General features: G+C 41.0%; 1 protein-coding gene across 5 annotated transcripts in view; it reads right to left on the reverse strand.

Moving 5' to 3' along the window:
* Positions 1-20141, reverse strand: part of APP (amyloid beta precursor protein) — a 238368-nt gene that overhangs the window by 183127 nt on the left and 35100 nt on the right. For all 5 annotated transcript variants that reach the window (XM_049835163.1, XM_049835161.1, XM_049835159.1 and 2 more), the window contains exon 2: positions 8982-9149. In XM_049835163.1, coding sequence (XP_049691120.1) covers positions 8982-9149 — 168 coding nt within the window. The remainder of the gene's footprint in view (positions 1-8981; positions 9150-20141) is intronic.

Below are 20141 nucleotides of genomic sequence, written 5' to 3' on the forward strand. Positions count from 1 at the left end.
TTGGAAGATTAAAGCAGGCACTCAATACAGTACTACATAATAATTTTAATTGCATAAAAGCTAATTGGATGATAATGCCACCATATGAATTAGAAAGTGGTGGTAATAAACTGCTTGGGGGGAAAATGGAATGTCCCAGAAATCAAGAAATATTTCCCCCATCCGACCTTGGGGCATTGCCCTGCTATGAATTCAAGCAAGCATCACCTTCCTGACAGCTTCAAAGCAATGGAGCAAGAGAAACCGTCTTTCCCTTTTTCATTTCTGCCTGCAGAACTGACTACCAAAAATATGTGCATAATGTCCTTTTACTTGCAAAGACTGACTTCTGAACATGAACCCATTCTGTGCTACCAATCTAGACAGATTAGCCTACTGTCTGCTAGTAATAAGCTCATAAACACTGCTATAGTGAAATAAACACATCTGTAGTCAGTATTTATGATTTCCATATATTTCAAAGTAGATGGACAAGGGTGAAACAGGGCAGGGAAGAAAGAAAAAAGAAACCTGCCCTATCCAAAAAAGTAAAAGAAACAAAACCCCTAGAAGAGAGTAACACTACCATCACAAGAAAAAGCAGTAAGATATAGCACAAGAAAGCTATAGAGCCATGCATAAGGGATGTGGATGACCCTTGTCCATTTACTGCGAGCACATCTCCACAAGCCAGTGCTAACACAGAAGCTGGATCAAGGAACTGACCTACCTCTGAAAACATCCCCCCTAAGAATAAAAACTGCATCACAGTGGAAACTGACAGGAGTTAGAGGACCCAGGATGACCTCTAGCAAAAGTGGGATAGATCTGTGCCAGACTGAAGTATTCATGCAAGCATGGTCTGAAAAGGTAGAGGAAAAGAAAGTAGATTAGCATGGACATTTCCTCCTCAAAAGGGCTGATACATAACAGCTGTATATTTATAATAGATTTTTCTTTACTTAAGGTAATCATCACACTGTACGCCTATTACCTCTTAGGCTTATAATATTATTTATTAAAGGAACAGCTGCTACCAGTCCATCTCAGAATTGCAGAGTGTAAGATGTTTGGGAGATGTATCTGTAAAGAAAATAGCAGACAACTTACTATGATAATTCTGTATGTAAGAAGGAAAAAAGACTGGTGAAATGCAGTAGTAGAGGTCCGCTGTTTTGCCCCCACCAGGACACCTTCCATGCAACATCACAGGTACAGGAGAGGTAACACCTCTACAGACCACATCCAATGCTACACAGCCCTCTCAGAAGTTTCTTGGGCTTCAGTAAGGGCGAGAGTGGGGCCAGTCAAGCTTCGCTCCTTCCCTAGGCAAGCAGGGAGACTTGTGGAAGCGTGGTTAGCCGATCCTTTTGTAACCTTAAGGAGCAAACCACAAGCACAGAGCACAGCATGCTGATGATAATATAAAAGATTTTCTTCTTGTCTTTTATATCTCCAATTTAGCAGATCTCTTCTGATATCTTGATCACATGTTAAATGGTTGTCTGCTAGTTCAACTATGAACCAAGAAAGGCTATAGGACTACCCCGCATACAGCCACTGCATTCACGTATTTTAGAGGGCAGAAGCAGCAATCGTATTCCTGGCACAAACGCTATGCTGGTGGAACCTGCCAATTAAGTTGAGCCATTCATCTAGTCCATCATATCTGTGAAATTCAAAATTAATCTAGGGGAAAATGCAGCATTGCAGCTTCATTAAACACTGCAATACACATTTACCTAAATATCTATTTATGCAGACAATCCTCATCCATTTTCATCCTTTTTCCTCCCTCAGCCTCAAAGCAGAAGCACCTTCCTTCCATAAAGAAAACATGTCACTTCAAAAGGAGTTGAAAAATTTATCATAAAAGCAACAACCTACTGAGATCCTGATGTTTTTCATCTCATTTCTTTGAGACATGCAAAATGGTCTGTGTAGGGAAAAAAAATGAGAGGAGACCTTTTTATGATAAACAAAAGAAAGGCAGGCATTATCTTGCAACATAGGCTCCAAGTGTTCTTAGTCACTTGATTTGAAATACATTTAAATGGCAGACTACAGTCTGGGCTAAAAAGACCAGCCTTCTTTCTCAAGGAGGTTGTATGGTGAGCATACTGAGGTTTAACTGCAAGATAAATATACCATCAGTAGTAGAGCCCGCCTTTCCAAAATTTAAGCCTTCATTGAAGCAAATGAGATTTAAGCACTGGCAGACCGAGTGAACTAATTCAACTTTTGCTATGGACCAAAAGCCAAGTAAAACAAAAGACCTCAATAATCAATGCAAAGAGTGCTAAGATACATTTCACCCAAACTTTTAAGCAAGACTGTACACATCTCAGAATACACCAGCAAACATTTCTCTTGAAAGTGTCATTTGTTTTTAAGGACAATCTGTGCTGCCAAAAATCTGTATGTTTTCCATGGTGTTTCATTAAACAGATCATTTTCCTCAGAGCAAAATGTATAGCTTTTTAGGCTGCTGAATTTATAGTACAGGCTTAAAATACATTTTCTTCTTCAATACAGTGGCTATTTGGTTTGAGAAACTAGAAAGAGCACATTATGCAGGCTAGATAAAAACAACAATTCATATTAGGATGAAAATGACAAGGTAACATGGAGACAAACCATTATCAAAGCAGCAAAACCATTTTCATCACATCTCAAATTCTCTTCTCAGAAGAAAAGGCAAAACTATTGTTTTCCTTTTTAAAATCATTGGCATCCCTGGCAGTTCAACAAACCCTTTAACAAATCTTCAGAAGCTCTCAACAAGGACAAAGACTAGAGAGGGAGGGAACCACTGCCATCAGTCCTGCCTGCCTGCCTCATTCTGCCTGGCGTGGGCCCCAGGGCAACAAACACAGAAGGATTATCAGAGATGGTGGCAGTAGGGAGCCAAGCAAGTAAATAAAAATGAAGATGGGACAGTCGACTGACAGCCCTTTTGGCTCATCTACAAAATAGGGGACTTGAGGACTGCTTTGAAGCTGGGGGTTGTGGGGTGGATTAATGTCAAGGCCTTATTATGGTCACATTCCAGCTTGTACTGGGTCTGGCTAAGGAGCAGCTTTGGGTTTCACCAGCAACTTCCCTAAACACCTGGCATAAACACAGAAGACTGGAGAAAATGACAAGATAATTTTTAGAAGTATTATGATTAGAGATTAGAAATGTCAACACTGTTCTGTCAACAGTTATAATGAATTACCTGTTACCTGAATTTACCCTACTATTTTCTGCTCCACATAACACAAAGACATAGTTAAGAGCACAGTAGCATACATTTATAACTCTTTTTTTTATTTCCAGGGAGGGCTTCTGTAAGAAATACATATCCAGTGCAAGATGCTCATGGATCTTCATGGTGTTTAGAAAGAAAGTGGACACATATCACAACTTTACAAAAGAAACCAAGCAGTCATGATGTGGTTTCAGAGATGTCAGGTGTAACACCTGCCAAAGCCAACATAGGCTCTACATGTGAAAGTTATTCTAAGCATCTAGCCAAAGATCGCACAGAGCACCAGCTGCTGATTACAAGGTGCAGCTAGATCACCAGGCTCCCAGGTTTACACTCCATCTGCTCAAACATGCACGCAATATCCAGACTCAAACTGGGTTTTTTGCTATAGTTTTGGTTTGGTCTTGGAAAAAAGAACAAACAAAAAAACCCAGTTCCACGCATACCTGAAATGGAAATGAGCACCTCCAAATTAAACAAAGTGGGGGAAAAAAACATGCACTGAACAAAATGAATTTTTTTGCCAGCTGTGAGTGTTATTTTTACAATTCATTTTGGACACTGAATTCGGCACTGATGGCAAAATAATTTCAGTCCTTCAAGGAACTCAGATGTATCCTAATTACTAGACATAAAATTCAGCACATAGTAGCTGTTCAAAATTGCTAATATAGTAAAACATACACCAGTATCTTCCATCTGAACATGCATTCCATTTAAACAGAGAACTGAGCACACCTAGATTAACTTCCTATTCCGCATATTCATGTGACTGAAAACACATACTTTGCCAAAGGGCAGGCTCCAGGTTGTTTTTATGAAACCTGTTTAGAAAGACAAGGGCTGACCAACCTCTGAAACACACCTTCCTTCAATAGTAATGTGCCACCCCAGTGCTTGAACATGTGGGGGTGGGGATACCCAGTTTCTTCTACAAAACAAGAAAAAGCAAAATCCAGGAGCAGCTGTCCCCAACTGTTTAAGAGCATTAGCCAACCACCCATCAGGGGCTGTTAGGAAGAAACTTCCCCCAAGGGGCTAGTTATCCAGCAATTGTGTATGGCAGGTTTTTTTCCAACATCCCTCCGAAACAGCTGGTACTGCAGTGTCAGCAGCAGGACTAGATTGACCAATGGCTTGATTTGAAGTGTCAGCTAGTACACTCACAATATGTTAATGATTTTGGCACATACACAGGCATAACCACTCTATCTACATTAATGCAATGTTTCTCTAGCACCTGCAGCACTTGCATTTGACAGCTGTTTGCAGATCAGGTCCAGGATTTTACTCTTTAGTAACAGGTACAGTTAATATAGTGGAATGCTAGCTAGTTTGACATTAAAAGAAACCACCAGTAAACTGTATTTCTCTAAGGAACATCTCGTTCCACCCAAGAAAGCTTGATTTTGCTATATTTTTAAAAAAAGAAGAGTCACCAGCTTAGGCTGAACATGGGAGAACATGCAGATTTGAAGGCAGAGAAGATGGATGTACTGTGCTTCTAGAACCACTTCTTGTGACTTCAGTAGCAGAGTTTAACTGAAGTCAAGGAAGTTAGAAGGCAGTATTCAAGTATCTTCCATTTGCTTTCAAATAAGTAATCTACGGTCTGAGCTTTGTCAGCTTTAAACTGTGATGTGTTGTCCAAATATAAATTCAGACAGTTCCTGTGCTGCACTGAGCTCCCACTCAAAAGAAGCAAAGCAACAGCAAACGACATAAATCTTTAAAACAAGTAGGCGGTTCTGCTTATTTCCCATTCCTCCCTTTCTGCCCCTGCAATGCTCCTCTACTGCTACTTCCTGCATAGACACTTCAAAATCCACCTACACTGGCAGTGGACGAGGAGAGGCAACAATGACAATCTCAAGGAAAAGATACAAGGCTCCCAGTACCTCTTCTCTGCTCTGTCCTTCTGTACATCAGGCACCTTCCAGCCCAGTGCTCTGCCCACCACCCAGGCATCTGCACTGTCAAGAAAAGCTCTTTTAAAACAGCTTACAAGGAGGCAGAGGAATACATCTACTTTTAAGTTCTCCTAAAAGGGGAGATGATATTTTTTATTTTTTGAAAGATATCCTCCAGAAAGAAAACAAAGCCAGAGAATACATGGAGTATCATTCTGGATTAACAGCGAGCGCAGAGGAGTTTCCCGATAAAATATACTAACTTTGTATTATTTTAGAGCCAAGGAGCCACAGAGCAAGATCTCCACCGTACTTGCTCATTGAGTTTCTGCCCAGTTGGCTTCTTCCCGTATGTCCCTTCTGGTCTTTCCCTGGTGCAGGAGGAACTGTGTGCATAGGCTAACTCTACAGGATCTACCGCAGCAGAGCATCATCTCTTACATTACAGCCATAATCACAATGCCTGGCACAGAGCCACACAAGGTATCTGCAACAAAAAACAGGATGGACAGACTTCTCATTAGAGGTGCAGGGGGAAAAAAAAAAAATAAAAAATCTTACCTTCCCTTGCTCCCTGTCATTTCAGGGCTCTGCTCAGAGCTGGGGAAAAAACTCAGTACCTCAGCAGAGTGGTACTAACAGCTGCTGCTATAGCAAGACCAAAGAACTAAGGAAGCTGCCAGGAAGCATGAAGAACATAGATTCAGGAAGAGTACCTGTCTGCTTGATGAGCAGACAGTATATGCTCAGCCTCTGCCTATACTGAGAAAAAATGCACCCCAAGAAGAAGCAGTCTTCCTTTTGGGGAAAAAAGGCAGCAGAAACAGGAGAGAAAAGGAAGGAAGGAAAAGGTCGTACTTGGCAAAAGTAATCAAAAAGGAGTTTTTTACCTGCATACCATTCCAGTTCAAGAGGTACCACATCTCAGCCTTGACGCCTATTGCTTCCTGCTAATGGGAAAATGCAAATTTGTTCCATTCCCTGATAGCAAGCTCTGTCTTGCAGCCAAGGTAAACAGCAGAAAGGAAGGGGGGAACCACCTCACTTACTACCCCCAGGATACTGAGCATATTTGGAGGATCAAGCAACAAGGGGTTCCCCAAAGCTGAGAAGCCAGTTTGAGTTGCATTTACTAGCACTTCTCTACAAATTCATTTCGTTGTTAGAAGTGGGTGCTTTTATCCAACTCTTCTGTTTCTCTTGTCAGGTCATGGGAAAGTTTAACAGAAGCAAAGCAGTACTGCCCTTTCCTGGCCAAAGCCAAAGCCCAAACCACCACGCTACGGACCCGGCCGCAGAGGCACGGGAAAACAAAGAGGACTATGGGGGAAGAGTCATACAGAACTAGGAGCTTATTTTCATACTGCTGGGCTGGATTAACTTCCATGTGCCTTTTTGTTTTAACTTGCTGTGAGCAGCCCTGACCTTCCTAATATTTACTATCTATTTCTGAATTTTTCACCAGCATTAAAATTGGGGGCTCACATGATTCCTTCCCCACTCCCAGGGCTAACAGAGCCCTGGTGCTGCCACGTGGCTCTTACATCCCAGACCAGCTTGCCCCTTCTCTACCAGTGTCCCACAGCCAGGTGTACTGTGCAGCTCAGGGGTGTGTGGGGGAAGGATAGGGCAGGACAGCTAGGACATTGGCAGTTTCCCCTGAACAAACAGAAAGCATACTGGTGAACACAGCAACGGAAGGGGTTTTTTTAGGCAGATTCCCATGTTTTAACACACCACAGAATTGCTCACTTCAAGTTAATAAAAGCACACTGCTTAATCACACACACATAATAACACAGATAACTAAAATTAGTAAGATGCCTGCCCTACTTTTAGGGAGATCTGCCAGCACCTTGCCCCACCACAGGGCAGAACCCCCTAAAACTATGCTTTTAACTGTAGCTAAAAAGACAGTCTAAAATCATTACATGATCATCTAAAATTAAGTTAATGAACTGCCAAGCACACAAATCAAGGCTATCACCACATTGGAGTTTAAATTTTATCCTTAAAAACTCAAGTAACAGAAGGTGTCTCCTCCTCTGTTTCTCCAGTCAAGAGAAAATTTCAGATTTGCAGAAAAATTCAGGTTAAAAGGGACCTATAGAGGTCATCCAGACCTTCCTCTGCTCTAACCAGGGCTTACATCTAAGCCAGACCAGGTTGCTTGGGCCCTTGCCCAGTTCAGCTCTCCCACTCTCCAAGAATGGGGACTCCGCAGCCACCACAGGGCCACTCTCATGGCAAAGAATGTTCTCCTTATATGCAGTCAAAATTTTTGTTATTATACCCTTTGTCATCTAACAGTATATGGCTACCAACTTCTGACTGCTTTTGCTTTCCTATTCCCTTTATTTGTAAGAGTAGTTTTGTTTTGTTTTTTTTAATAGCACCCCAAATTTCAAAGTCACCTGACATTCAGCTGATATTTACAGTGCTGAGTCCTTGTTCTGGAATCCTTCCCTACCTGCAGCATTTATAACTGCATTGCCAGCCTACTGAGCTATTCATGCCTTAAAACACCCCAAACTTTCTACTCTTACTTCCTGTAAATTCACATATTTCTTTCTATAACTTTAGATAAAGACTTACTAGCTCGTGGACTTCTATTCACTGATTCCCTACTTCCATCTTTTTATTCCCTTCCTCACCCTCAATAATTTCACTATTCATAAATCAATTTTATTTAGATAAATCAAAGACAACAGAAAACCAGAAGAAACCTCTGAAACCTTACTAGTAGTTTAGGTTTGGTATTTTTGTTAGTGGTAAACAAAAACATTATGAATTTCACAAACTAATACTCTTAGTAAAAAGACAAAGCTACCAGTAAAGAATCAATTTTAATAGACATTACAGTACCCTCCTTAAAATGAATATTCTAGACCATGAAGCCCCAACTCAGAAAAAACTGAACGAAACACTGCAAGCAACAGAAGGAACAATCAAAGGGTGAAAGGACAGGAATGAAGATGCGAAGAGAGCAGAGATCCAAAGACTGAATTATCTTGCTTTCTAAAGAAGCATTTTCACAGGAATTGGTTTGACATTTAGAAAGCAAGACAGCTACTGCTATGTCAATAAGCAACAGCCCCTGCTTTAAAAAAATGCAGAGATGGTATAGAAAGACATAAGGACTAAAGCGACTCAAGCTGTGCCCTTTTGTTTCATGGCATGAAATCCGCATTTTCTTTTCAAAGTGTCACACACTGGTACGAGGTTATCACGCTATCACAGCATGAAGACAAAACAAAACTAGACCCACAATCCGTTCTTAGGATATAAGCGAGTGAGTAATAAGCTTCTGCTCTCAAATATGAAATCAGTCATTGTGACTTCATCTGTAGGGCAAGCTTTTTCTATTAAGAAACTCTGAATGGTTCAGTGTGCAACAGAGACCAATAACTCTGGACTGCCCCAGTGTATTTCAGTATAATAGTAGGATGACAGAAGACATGTTACAGCTGACTCTTTCAAGATTAGCCCAGAAAGAACAAGGACATTTTAAATAATAAGCTGTCACCTCAGCTTTATTTAAAATACTTTATAAGCAAGAAGTTCATTGTGCACAGACTATACAAAAATAATGCCCCAAGGGCAGAAGACAGAGGACTGTCCAACAACAATTGCAGTGACCCCCTCCCCAGCAACCAATTTTTGGAACTGTTTTAACAGGCTCTGGAGAAAACCTCTTTAAAAAGGACAAAAAAGCCGTGGAGCAGAAGAGAAGAAAAAAAAAGAAAGGAAAGGTCCCTACAGACACAGCTCTCCAGCATGTGCCTGCACCTCGGCGCTTCAGAACAACCACCGTAGCTGTTCCTGAGGATGGGACTTACTTCCTGACAGTACTGGAGAATCCCTTCCTTCGTCCCAATGCAGGTCTTGGTGCCAGAGGGGTCCGATTCCCACTTTCCGTTCTGCACATTCATGTGCATATTGAGTTTACCACAGAACATGGCAATTTGAGGCTCTGCCAGCAACCCAGTGTTTCCATCAGCAGGCACCTGAAAAGAGAAGAAAATGAAAAAAAATAAGTTTTAAGCTCACATCTGACATTTCAGTCCATCCAAAGCAGGAACAGCTCAAGCAAGCCTGAACTAAACTCTAGGCTTACCCACCCATGGCAGCAAAGGCTGAAATTGTTTGATTCAGGCAGATTTGAGAACTGTAAATGCAGTCTTCATAGAAATCCAAAACACACTAGTGTAACATGGAGTTTAAAGCTGTAACCAAACTGTTTTGTGGCCCAAAATTGTCTTCTGATCAACTTGGGCTAAACGCAGAACAACAAGCATACTTGGAGCACGATTACAGAAATTTAATTTTCCAAGCATACTTGGTGTACAGGGGGAGGGGTTCACTAACAAATAACAAAAAAGTAACAAGTTTTCCCCAACAGTTTCCTAAAACCCCCCACAATGTATCTCTTTGAAGACTCTCTCTAGTTCATTTAGACATTAAGCACACAGGCTGTATTTTATCATGCCTTATAAAGACGGTGGGTTAAAAGCAGCAGTTTCCACTTAAGCTTTGTTTTCATCGAACCTTAAAATGCAGTGGCTGGGGTGGTAGAGCTCCTCCTTTCAGCCCTCCACCCTCCAGTGTAGCCAACCTCAGAAGGTGTAAGCTAAAAGCACTCGCTTCAGTTTTACCATCTGAGAAACACAACACAAAGATAAATCTCCTCTTTGGGTTAGGTTCCTCAAGAGAGAATTCAATGGCTCTCCACTGCCCCTCATGCTCCAAAGGTGAGTCCGTCGCATTCAAGGTACAGCAGGGTATGCAATTAGGTTTAAATATCTATTTTTAACTTCTATTCTTTTAGCTAGAAGGCTTCTCAAGGGGAAAACTAGAAATATTTTAAAAATTCATGAGAAACTGAAGAAATAGACTTACAGTCTTACAAGAGGTATGCAAACCCTGTATCTTAGTTCCCCCACTCTTTGTTTAAAACACAGAAAAAAACTTCATTAATTTTATATGCCTACGGTAATGAAAAAAAAAAAAAAAAAATCACACCAAGAAACATTGCAGGAGTCAACATCTAACTACTCTAACACATTAGCTTAGCACTGCAAGTTAAAATGCCACAATTGAAACAAGTTTTTTCTGGGTTTTGTTTGGTTTTGAGGGTTTTTTTTAGAAGGACAGAACATTTATTTTCCTGCCCTCTTTTAAGATGTTAACATGTTATGACATTTTTACTTTTTTTAAAAAAAAAAAAAAAAGCAGGAACACTTCTACTGACAAGAGATTTCCCTTTACTATCTCAATTTTTCTTCTCCTCTGGAACAAGTAAGCCCTGTACAATTTAACAGTAACCATCACTGTCCTTCCACTGGGTAATAAGAGATTTTTCCAATAACTGGGATGACACCTTGTCTGGCTTGTCCTGATTGTAAAGCTATCACATACTTACTCCTTCTAACATCTTCAGAAACTCTGGAGAGCATCTCAAACATGACATCTATTACAAACACTCGCAAAAAATCCTTCAAATTAATGACTTTTTTTCTTTATAGATGCAACACAACCCTATCAAAATTTCAATAAAAACAGAAATGAGTCATTCCACAGGTGACGTGTGAATGTGAGCTCTATTCAGTCAGCTCCTCCAACTGAGACTCCATTAAATTAATAAAGCACACAGCAGTCATACTGTGGCAATTTTAAGATTTTTTCCCCTCAAAATCCTAAGTTGTAAATTTACGGAGACCTTGCCTTGTAATAGTGAGGCTTTGTAATAGTGAGCTTTTTGGTACTTTTTGCCTTAGCTATGAAGACAGCTGAAGTTGGGGGGAGGGGGCAAAGTGACTGTTTACTTGGAGTGCTATCAATTTAACAACATAACAACCTATGACTGCCTACTTAAAATCTCATTCCCTTCAGAAATGACATGACATCTCCCATCTTAATGAAATTACCAGAGCAAGTCATGATCACATTTAGCCTTCTATATTTTGAGCTGACAGGGCCATACTAATGAACTGCTCAGCATAGCACTTCACCTTATTGATTAGGACAGCTAAATGTTCCTAATCATAAAGAAATACCGGAGCAATTAACAGACACTGTAAACACAAGTAAAGCATTTAGATCATGACCATGAATAATTCAAATACTCAGCTTCCCAAGTTGAACTTTGTTAAGAGTGTCTTTACAGCAAGGACAGTAAGTTAATGGATTTGTCTGTTACATCTCCAGCTAAGATACAAGACTGAGCTTTCAAATTAACTTTCTATAAACAACCAGAGTGAAAATAACAGCTTTTAAAAAAATTTAGGTCAGGGGAAAAAGAAAAAAAAAAAAAGACACATGAAATTATTTAATATCTGAAGGTTACTGCTTGCTACCACTGGTGTTTAAACTGAAAGCCTCTCACCTTTAGTATAAGCAGCAAATTTATACATTGCTTTTTCAGCATGGTACCTGCGAAACTTGCAGTGACATTGCAAAGTTTTAACAGGAGAACAGACTCATTGTTGAGATAGCAGGGAGATGGCACAAAGGCTCTTTCTATAAAATGTGCCTCAAATCCATGATTTTTGCCATCTGATATTTCATTTCTGAAGAAAATAAGTTGATCTGCTATGGCACTTTTTCTGATTGTAAAATTAGCAGCTTCCTGCTTGTCAAGAAATTACTCTTTCTGCACAGTCCACAGAAACACCTGATGTTGATGGAGGCTTTTCTGCAGAGGTAGTGGTCAGAACACAACAGTTAAGCCTATGAGAATTTTTTGATACAAGGGCTAAGGACGGGGGCCTTACCAGATCTGACCTTGGCCTTACCTTTCCTAGCTTTAGAGTTTCTGCTGGGCCTTTTGACAATACCTGAGCAAGATACTCCTGGTTAAGAGTGTATGACTAAGAGATTTCCTTTCAGTCCATTTTGCAAGCATATGCTTCACAGCATTGTTACTTCCACTTTCCCAAGAGTTAAGATCATAAACACAGTGACTGACAGTGATTCTAACATTAAAAAAAGGAAAACATATAAATTTTTCAGTCATTGGCCAAAAACCTGCAGCTACTGCATTAAGCTATATATTGCACTGTACTCTTCTACATATTATTTTCCTCTGCAATCATTTGGACTATGACAAAATTCACAGGAAAAAGCCAAAATCCATAGTTAAAAATCCATACTTGGTCCAAAATAACTAGTTATGCTAAATCACAGATAGTTAAGACGACTATTTCTGATGCCACATCGTCTGGTTTCTTCCAATTTCTCTATGCAGCCCTCCACAGCACGCCTACAAAACACACAGCCTTTTGTTAATTTTACCAAACAGAGTGAAGTAGCAAACAAAACTTGGTAGCAAGATGCACCACACTGCCCCACCACTGAACACAAGAGCATTCCCAAGGGGCCTGCTGAAAAGGGAGCCTGGAAGAGATCAGTCCTCGTAGCCTTCATTTTATGACATCTATTTTAATCCAGTGGACATTCCTAAATTAAGAACAGTATGTTAAGCAATGAATTCAAGAAAGCATTGTTGCCATTTAGTTTTATACGGTTGATGGATATGAAAGGAGAAAACAAGAGACACATGAAGCCTCTCAGGCTCCTTTGGTCTGGACTGGCACTAGTGGGGGTCTCTGACACTTAGTGGCTGTGCCTCCTCTCTAACCTGGGGCTTTCTCCCACCTACACAAACCCCAGTTTTATAAACACTTCAGTAGGTCCTTATGTTTTAAAAAACTCATTTGACGAGTAACCCTGAGCTGGTAAGGCCTGCAGGCCAATTTCCAACCTTTGCATTGTAATTCTGCTCACATGCTCAGCATAGCATCTATTGGTAGGAAAAAGCACAAAAACTAGTAAGCAAGGCACTAACAAAATTACTGCATACCATTTCATCTCTCATGCAAACATCCAGAAGCATTCACCTCCAACACACTCACCTGTCTGTCTTGTGGGTTTACACAGATCTTCTACATTCAGCTCTTACAGCAGCCTCTGCCACAGACTTTTGCCCCTCCCAAAGTTAACAGCTCGGGAAACTAAACATTGATAACTTTTCCAGCTAATGTACTTAAAGCACCTCTAGGCTATGCTGCCATGTGAAGACTAAGCTTTACCCAAAACCGCTACTATATTTTCACTAGGACAGCGCTAGAAAAGATTTCCAGGGAAGAAAAGGTGTGCTAGAAACTGTTGGTGAGTCTTATCCCCGAGACCTCCAGTTAAGACACTAAAAATGTCACTTACGGATTGCATACCACACCAAGAGCAAGAAACATCTTTCTCTTCAGCCCTCTCCCTTACCATCAGGTTCATCTTGAAGACCTCAAGCATCACAGCACTTTGGGGAGAAATACAGTTTTGGTTTTCTCCCCAGGGACTGCATCATGATGATGCTTCACTATCACAGCAAAGCCAAAAATAAAAGATTAAACTTAGCTGAGATAACTAATTTCAAGAGAAGTCTCTAGTCTGCACAAGTTACTGATAAGATAAAACCTAATGAACTATTATTGATTTTAACAGAGACATCCAACAGCAGTTTCATCACAAAGGGGACAACAGTATTTCAGAGGGTGAAAAGTAGCACTTCTTTTAAAATATATACACTTAGAAAGATGAAAAACAACTCAAAAAAAGGCAGGAGAGTGAAAGGAAAGTAAAACTAGATGCAGTAATAAGTGAGTTGTCCCATACACGCTATCATAACATTTCAAACACATGAATTCATGAATCACTGGTCACATCAAAGGTATATCCAGCTAAAATAAGTGAGTTGGTGAAGAATTTTATGTATCATTCAAGTTTTCTTCACAGCCAATGGTTTAATTCATTTACATTCATTCCCTACCAAGAAAAGTTATCTGCATTACAATGTAATTAAATGATCTAGAGCACCAATCTACACAGGTAAGCAGCTTCTAGACAGTAATGCTGAGTAACATAAAGCTACAGTCCAGTTTGTTACAATAATGCCTGTAGTGGCAAATCTTTCCTTGACTAATCCTAAAGCTCTCAGGCAGATTAGTCTTCTGAAGAGTAACTCATGCGACACAAATTACATTAACAGCAGCTATTTGCTTTATTAGTATTCTGCAAAAGTAAAAACTCCAAGCATATTAATGAAACTGTAATCATATATTATTTTGTCTACTTTGCATATGACTGAAGAAGTAGCGTATGCTTTTTTTCTTGCCTCTTGGCAAATCATTAAGTAACAGTTAGACCAATTAGCACGCTGTCTCAAGGTAACTCCAGAAGTTATGCTTTGGTTTTCACAGTATATCGAGTTTTCAAAGACCAAATAAGACACTACTCATCACTTTCACAAGATATCTGGATCAGAGATCAATTTCTATAATAGTGAACTACCTAAATTTGAAAAATGGCAACTACAGATTCTGAAAAAAAATACGTCCATCGATTGTACACTACTTAGACCTCTATGTTAATACAGTAGCCTAATATGTTAGAAGACATCCCAGGACCAGCCTGACATTTTTGATATAGAAAACAATCATTAAATTGTTAATCATTTTTTAATTATTAACTTTCAAAAGTTCAGTAATGGTACAAGTTCTGAAAGACAGGATGCATGGCCACAGTAATGCTCAAGACTGACAGCAGGTCTCCCTTAAAGAGTTTCAGCATTTCAGAGGCCTGAATTCCAGCTGCAAGACTCGTTTCACCTCCAGTTGTGTGCATCTTCTTGTGTGCTCCTCTGCTACGTTTCTTTCTTATGAGCAGCTAAATGCTGAAGAGCTTATAATATTATTTGACAGTAAAGAAATTTAAAATGCCTTTCAAGTATAACTTTTCAGTATTTTGCCTACCCTCAAAGAGAAAGCACAGTCAGTACTCATTCTTTAGGTGGGGATATTGGAAAAAAAACAAACCCTGAATCAACACTTAAGACTGGGATCAGAAGACAACTCCCTAAGAGAAAGCCCATTGGGTACATAACTGCTTCCTTGGATAAGGAAAGAAGAGGGACACAATCCAGCTGTTTTCCCATCAGATTGTGTCAAAGAAAAATTTATCAACCTGGTCAAATTAGGACAAAACAAGGTAAGTCCTGGCAAAGCCACCTGAATGACACTGTTTAATTACTGGAGCCTGTCTTTGAAAACAGGTGTTTCATGGTATTTTTCTGTTTGTTTTGAGAGGGAAAATGGTCATTCCAAGTATTTAAGTTTACATTTTGACATCAAATAAATACAATATAGAAAAAAAATAAGACATCACACAAGCATTAAAAGACTAATATGTAGGGAATCTGTTTCTTTCCGAAGTTAAGATGTAGTACAGAGATGCCTCTGCTTTCCCCTCTTCCAGCCCTGGTAATTTAAACACATCTAATTGAGGAGAGGTGCAAAGGGTCTTTTGTGCATCTGTGCACTCCACATCCACGTAGCATGCTGGATGCCATTTATACAATTTCCAAGACACTCAAAAAAGATTTTGGTAGCTGAGCACAGAGGACTGAAAGAAGTTTATCTAATTACAAAATTAAGAAATAGAATACTTTACATCTTAACAAGCAAGCAAAACAAAACCCAAACTGTTTGGAGTTTTCTAGCTCATTACCATTTCATCTTAACATCAAAAGGTCTTTTCCTATCAAACACCATTATTTAAGACAGAAAGTGTAGCCCTCCCCCCATCCAGTCTTTCTGTCATTGCTTTCTGCAGTTACAAAAGTAATTAGTGTATTTGCTAATAGTTCTTCATAATCCCTATTTCAACAACAAGGGTAGGCTTTGTTCACAACTAAGGTTGTACTCGGAAAACACAGACTGGAAGGTTCTACCCTCAAGAGGTTTGCCATGAAGGGACCAAAGTAACACAACTTCAGTCCAGATAGCTCCTCTACTGACTTATAATTAAGGACTACAACATAATATGAAAATAAGCATCAGACCTTGTATGTGCTATTATTAAACATCAAAGTATCAAAAAACATTCCCCAAAGGACCCTAAGATGGCTTCTATGATTTAGGTTGTTTTCCTCTGCAAACACTAACCTGAAGCCACTTTTATAAGCCTTCAAAGTGTACTTAATTTGTATTAATTGCTTCATTTGCAATTACTATCAAGGAGAGGACATTCAATAACAACCCCCATATCTACAATTTATTCAAGAACAATAAATGCCCTCCTTATTTTAGGTGATGATTAATATAATCCCTCCCTGCTTTCCATTTTTAATGCTAACACCAGTTCCAGCCCTTCAACCAAGAAGTCAATGACTACAGTTACAAGGTTTAACAACTTCTGCCGACAATAAAAACTAAAAGGGGGTTCCAGTATCATGAAGCGTTATGCATAACCAAGTAACACGCCACCCTTCCAACTCACGCCTGTGCTTCTTCCAAACTTTTATACCACCTTCAGGTTGAAATTCAAGGTTTCTTGCCAACTAAAGTGGCACGAATTTGCATGCAAAGCAGTTTGCTTCCTCTATGGCTATTAACAAAGTAAAAGAAATTCTACCTTTGAAGTGGGGCTGCTCATAGCTGTTTTTTCCTATAAAGAACAGAAGTAAAAATAAAATGGGTATAAAAGGACTCTCTGCATGGCCTTACACATTCAGTGAGCAAAACATGAGATAAGCTTGTTATTCCCAGTGGAAAGATCAAGTTTCTTCCACTGGACTATGTCTGGTCTGCTACACCCTACAAGTGAAGATCACTGCTCAATTCCAGAAGTCTACTGTTCAAACTAGGCAAATGCCATGCTAATATAGGCTCGTGTCACCAGACACAAATCCACAGCTTTTTGCCTGTTGGTTAACCATCAACATTTATTTAACACCCCTCCCCCCCTCCCAAAAAAAAGCAACTCAAGATTTTACAAGCTGAATAAAAAGTGCATTATGAAGGTGGAAGTAAAAAAAGCTAACCTTGCTCCCAAGCTGTTCGTTTAGATCTTAAAAGTCTTTGGTAATTTACATGGCTATATAAGGTGTTGACTAATAGCAGCAGAATAAACAAGAAACAAAAAGAAGCCAGCTCCTGTCAGAATTAAATACCCTCTATCTCATTTGGGAAAAAAAAAAAGAAAAAAAAAAGATGCAATCCAGCAGGTGTGCAAGTTTGACGAAAGAAGTGTTCAATGATACCAATACATATGACAAGTGTTATGATTTCTTTTGGTATGTGTGCATGTGCAGAAATGCTATGATACTGCATTTAAATCTCATCACCTTGGTTTGGATTTGTGTGGAAGGGTTTTGGTAGCAGGGGAGGGATCACAGGGGTGGCTCCTGTGAGAAGCTGCTACAAGCTTCCCCAGCTCCAAGTCGGACGTGCTTCTGGCCAAGGCTGAGCCCATTAGCAACAGTGGTAGCACCTGTGGGAGAACATATTTAAGAAGGGGAATCTGCAGTGACTAGTGGGATTGGCATGTGAGAGGAACACCTCGCAGATACTGAGGTTAGTGAGGAAGAAGGGGGAGGAGGCGCGATGGAGGAGGCGATGCCCCTACAGCCCATGGTGAGACAGCAGGCTGTCCCCCTGCAGCCCATGGAGGCAAGTGGGGGAGCAGAGCCCCCCAAAGATGGCAGTGACTCCATGGGTATGATGGGTTGACCCTGGCTGAACACCAGGTGCCCACCAAGCCGTTCTATCACTCCCCATCCTCAGCTGGACAGGGGAGAGAAAAATATAACAAAAAGCCTGCGGGTCTAGATAAGGACAGGAGAGATCATTCACTGATTACCGTCACGGGCAAAACAGACTCAATTTGGGAAAATTAACTCGATTTATTACAAATCAACCAGAGCAAGGTAATGAGAATAAAACAAAATCTCAGAACACCTTCCCACCACCCCTCCCTTCTTCCAGGGCACAACTTCACTCCTGGATTTCACCACCAAGCGCCCCCAGTGGCACAGGGGGACAGGGATGGGGTTTATGGTCATCACACATTATTTTCTGCCGCTTCACATCCTCAGGACAAGGGCTGATCACACTCTTCCCCTGCTCCAGCGTGGGGTCCCACCCACGGGAGACAGTCCTCCACGAACTCCTCCAACGTGGGCCATTCCCACAGGCTGCAGTTCTTCACGAACTGCTCCAGCATGAGTCCATTCCACGGTGTGCAGTCCTTCAGGAGCTCACTGCTCCAGCGTGGGTCCCCCACGGGGTCACAAGTCCTGCCAGAAAACCTGCTCCGTGGGCTCCTCTCTCCACAGATCCGCAGGTCCTGCCAGGAACCTGCTCCAGCGTGGGGTTCCCACAGGGTCACAGCCTCCTTTGGGAACCCACCTGCTTTGGCATGGGGTCCTCCACGGGCTGCAGGTGGAGATCTGCTCCACCGTGGACCTCCCTGGGCTGCAGGGGGACAGCCTGCCTCATCAGGGTCTTCACCACAGGCTGCAGAGGAATCTTTGCTCCGGTGCCTGGAGCATCTCCTCCCCTTCCTTCTTCACTGACCTTGGTGTCTGCAGGCTTGTTTCTCTTACATGTTCTCACTCCTCACTCTGGCGGCTGTTTCTCCCCGTCCCAACTTTTTTTCCTTCTTAAAAATGTTATCACAGAGGCGTTACCACTATCAGTGATTGGCTCGGCCTTGGCCGGCGGCAGGTCCGTCTCAGAGACAGCTGGTATGGGCTTGCTCTCGAACACAGGGGAAGCTTCCAGCAGCTTCTTACAGAAGCCACCCCAGTAACCCCCGCCGCTACCAAAACCTTGCCAGACAAAACCAATACAATGGGAAAGCCTGCGCTGCAGCAGCCTGTGCCTGAAGGACTGCAGCCCGTGGAAGGGACCCCTGCTGGAGCAGTTAATGAAGGACTGCAGCCTGTAGGAAGGACCCACGTTGGAGAAGTTCATGGAGGACTGTCTCCCATGGGAGGAACCCCCCACTGGAGCAGGGAAAGAGTGAGGAGTCCTCTCCCTGAGGAGGAAGGAGCAGCAGAGAAAACGCGTGACAGACTGACTCCAATCCCCATTCCCCATCCCCCTGCACTGCCGGGGGGAGGAGGTAGAGAGAACTGGGACTGGAGTTGAGCCTGGAAAGGAGGGAGAGGTGGGGGGAAGGTGTTTTTAAGATTTGGTTTTACTTCCCATTATCTTGTTTTTTGCTCATAACCATAACTGATGAGTGATCCCTCCCTATCCTTGTCTCAACTCACAAGCCTTTTGTTATATTTTCTCCTCCCCATCCCAGCAGGTGGAAGGAGTGAGAGGCCTCGTGGTGCTTTGCTGCCAGTTGGGCTTAAACCACAACACATCTGAAAGCCTGTCATTAACCCAAAACAAACATGAGACTCTGTTATACAGAACCAAATTAAGGTTTTGCACTGAAATACACTCATTGTAAACCATCTAATTCCAGCAATGTATTTTCTATTACAACGCTTAGATCCACCATCACTTATCTTAAATAAACACATGAAATAGAAGAAAAAGAAGAGTGTATCTCACAGCAACACAACAGACTACAGAACTATTCCAAGCTCAGTAATAACTTTTGGGTTCCAATTATACCTGTGAAACTCACTCCTGTAAAACTGAAACTACAAGGTGAGAGCAAGTATACAAAAAAGCCCTAAATAAGATCTAGTTTTCATTTATATTAAAAGCACCTTTTTCTTGCAAAAGGGTACCCTAAGTTGGCATAAGTTATATTTTAAAGCTGTTTCAAGGCGTGTGTACCTGGGAAGGGCATGAAAAGGAAAATTACTAGATACTGAGCCAGACTCTGTACCATGAAACGAATTTAAATTATATGTCAAGTCAAAAATTGAGGAACAATCCCAGTTCAACAAATTCAATAAACAAGTTAACATCTGAGCAATGTCAGTTTCTCAAATGAACTATATCGCTCAAACTTCGTGCTCTGTCATTTATTGTCATTTATTTTTAAACAGAATAGCAGTCTCCAGTTTTCAGGAATTCATTTGAAGTAGCTGTTGACTTTAAGATAGCTTCACATCTCATTCATCACATTTCCAGCACCTCATTTGTTTAAGCATCTCATGGAAGAAGAATTCTTCTGTATAGTATCCTCCCTCCCTTTTT

Source organism: Accipiter gentilis, chromosome 32 (assembly GCF_929443795.1).
Source record: "Accipiter gentilis chromosome 32, bAccGen1.1, whole genome shotgun sequence".
NCBI classification, from domain to species: Eukaryota; Metazoa; Chordata; class Aves; order Accipitriformes; family Accipitridae; genus Astur; species Astur gentilis.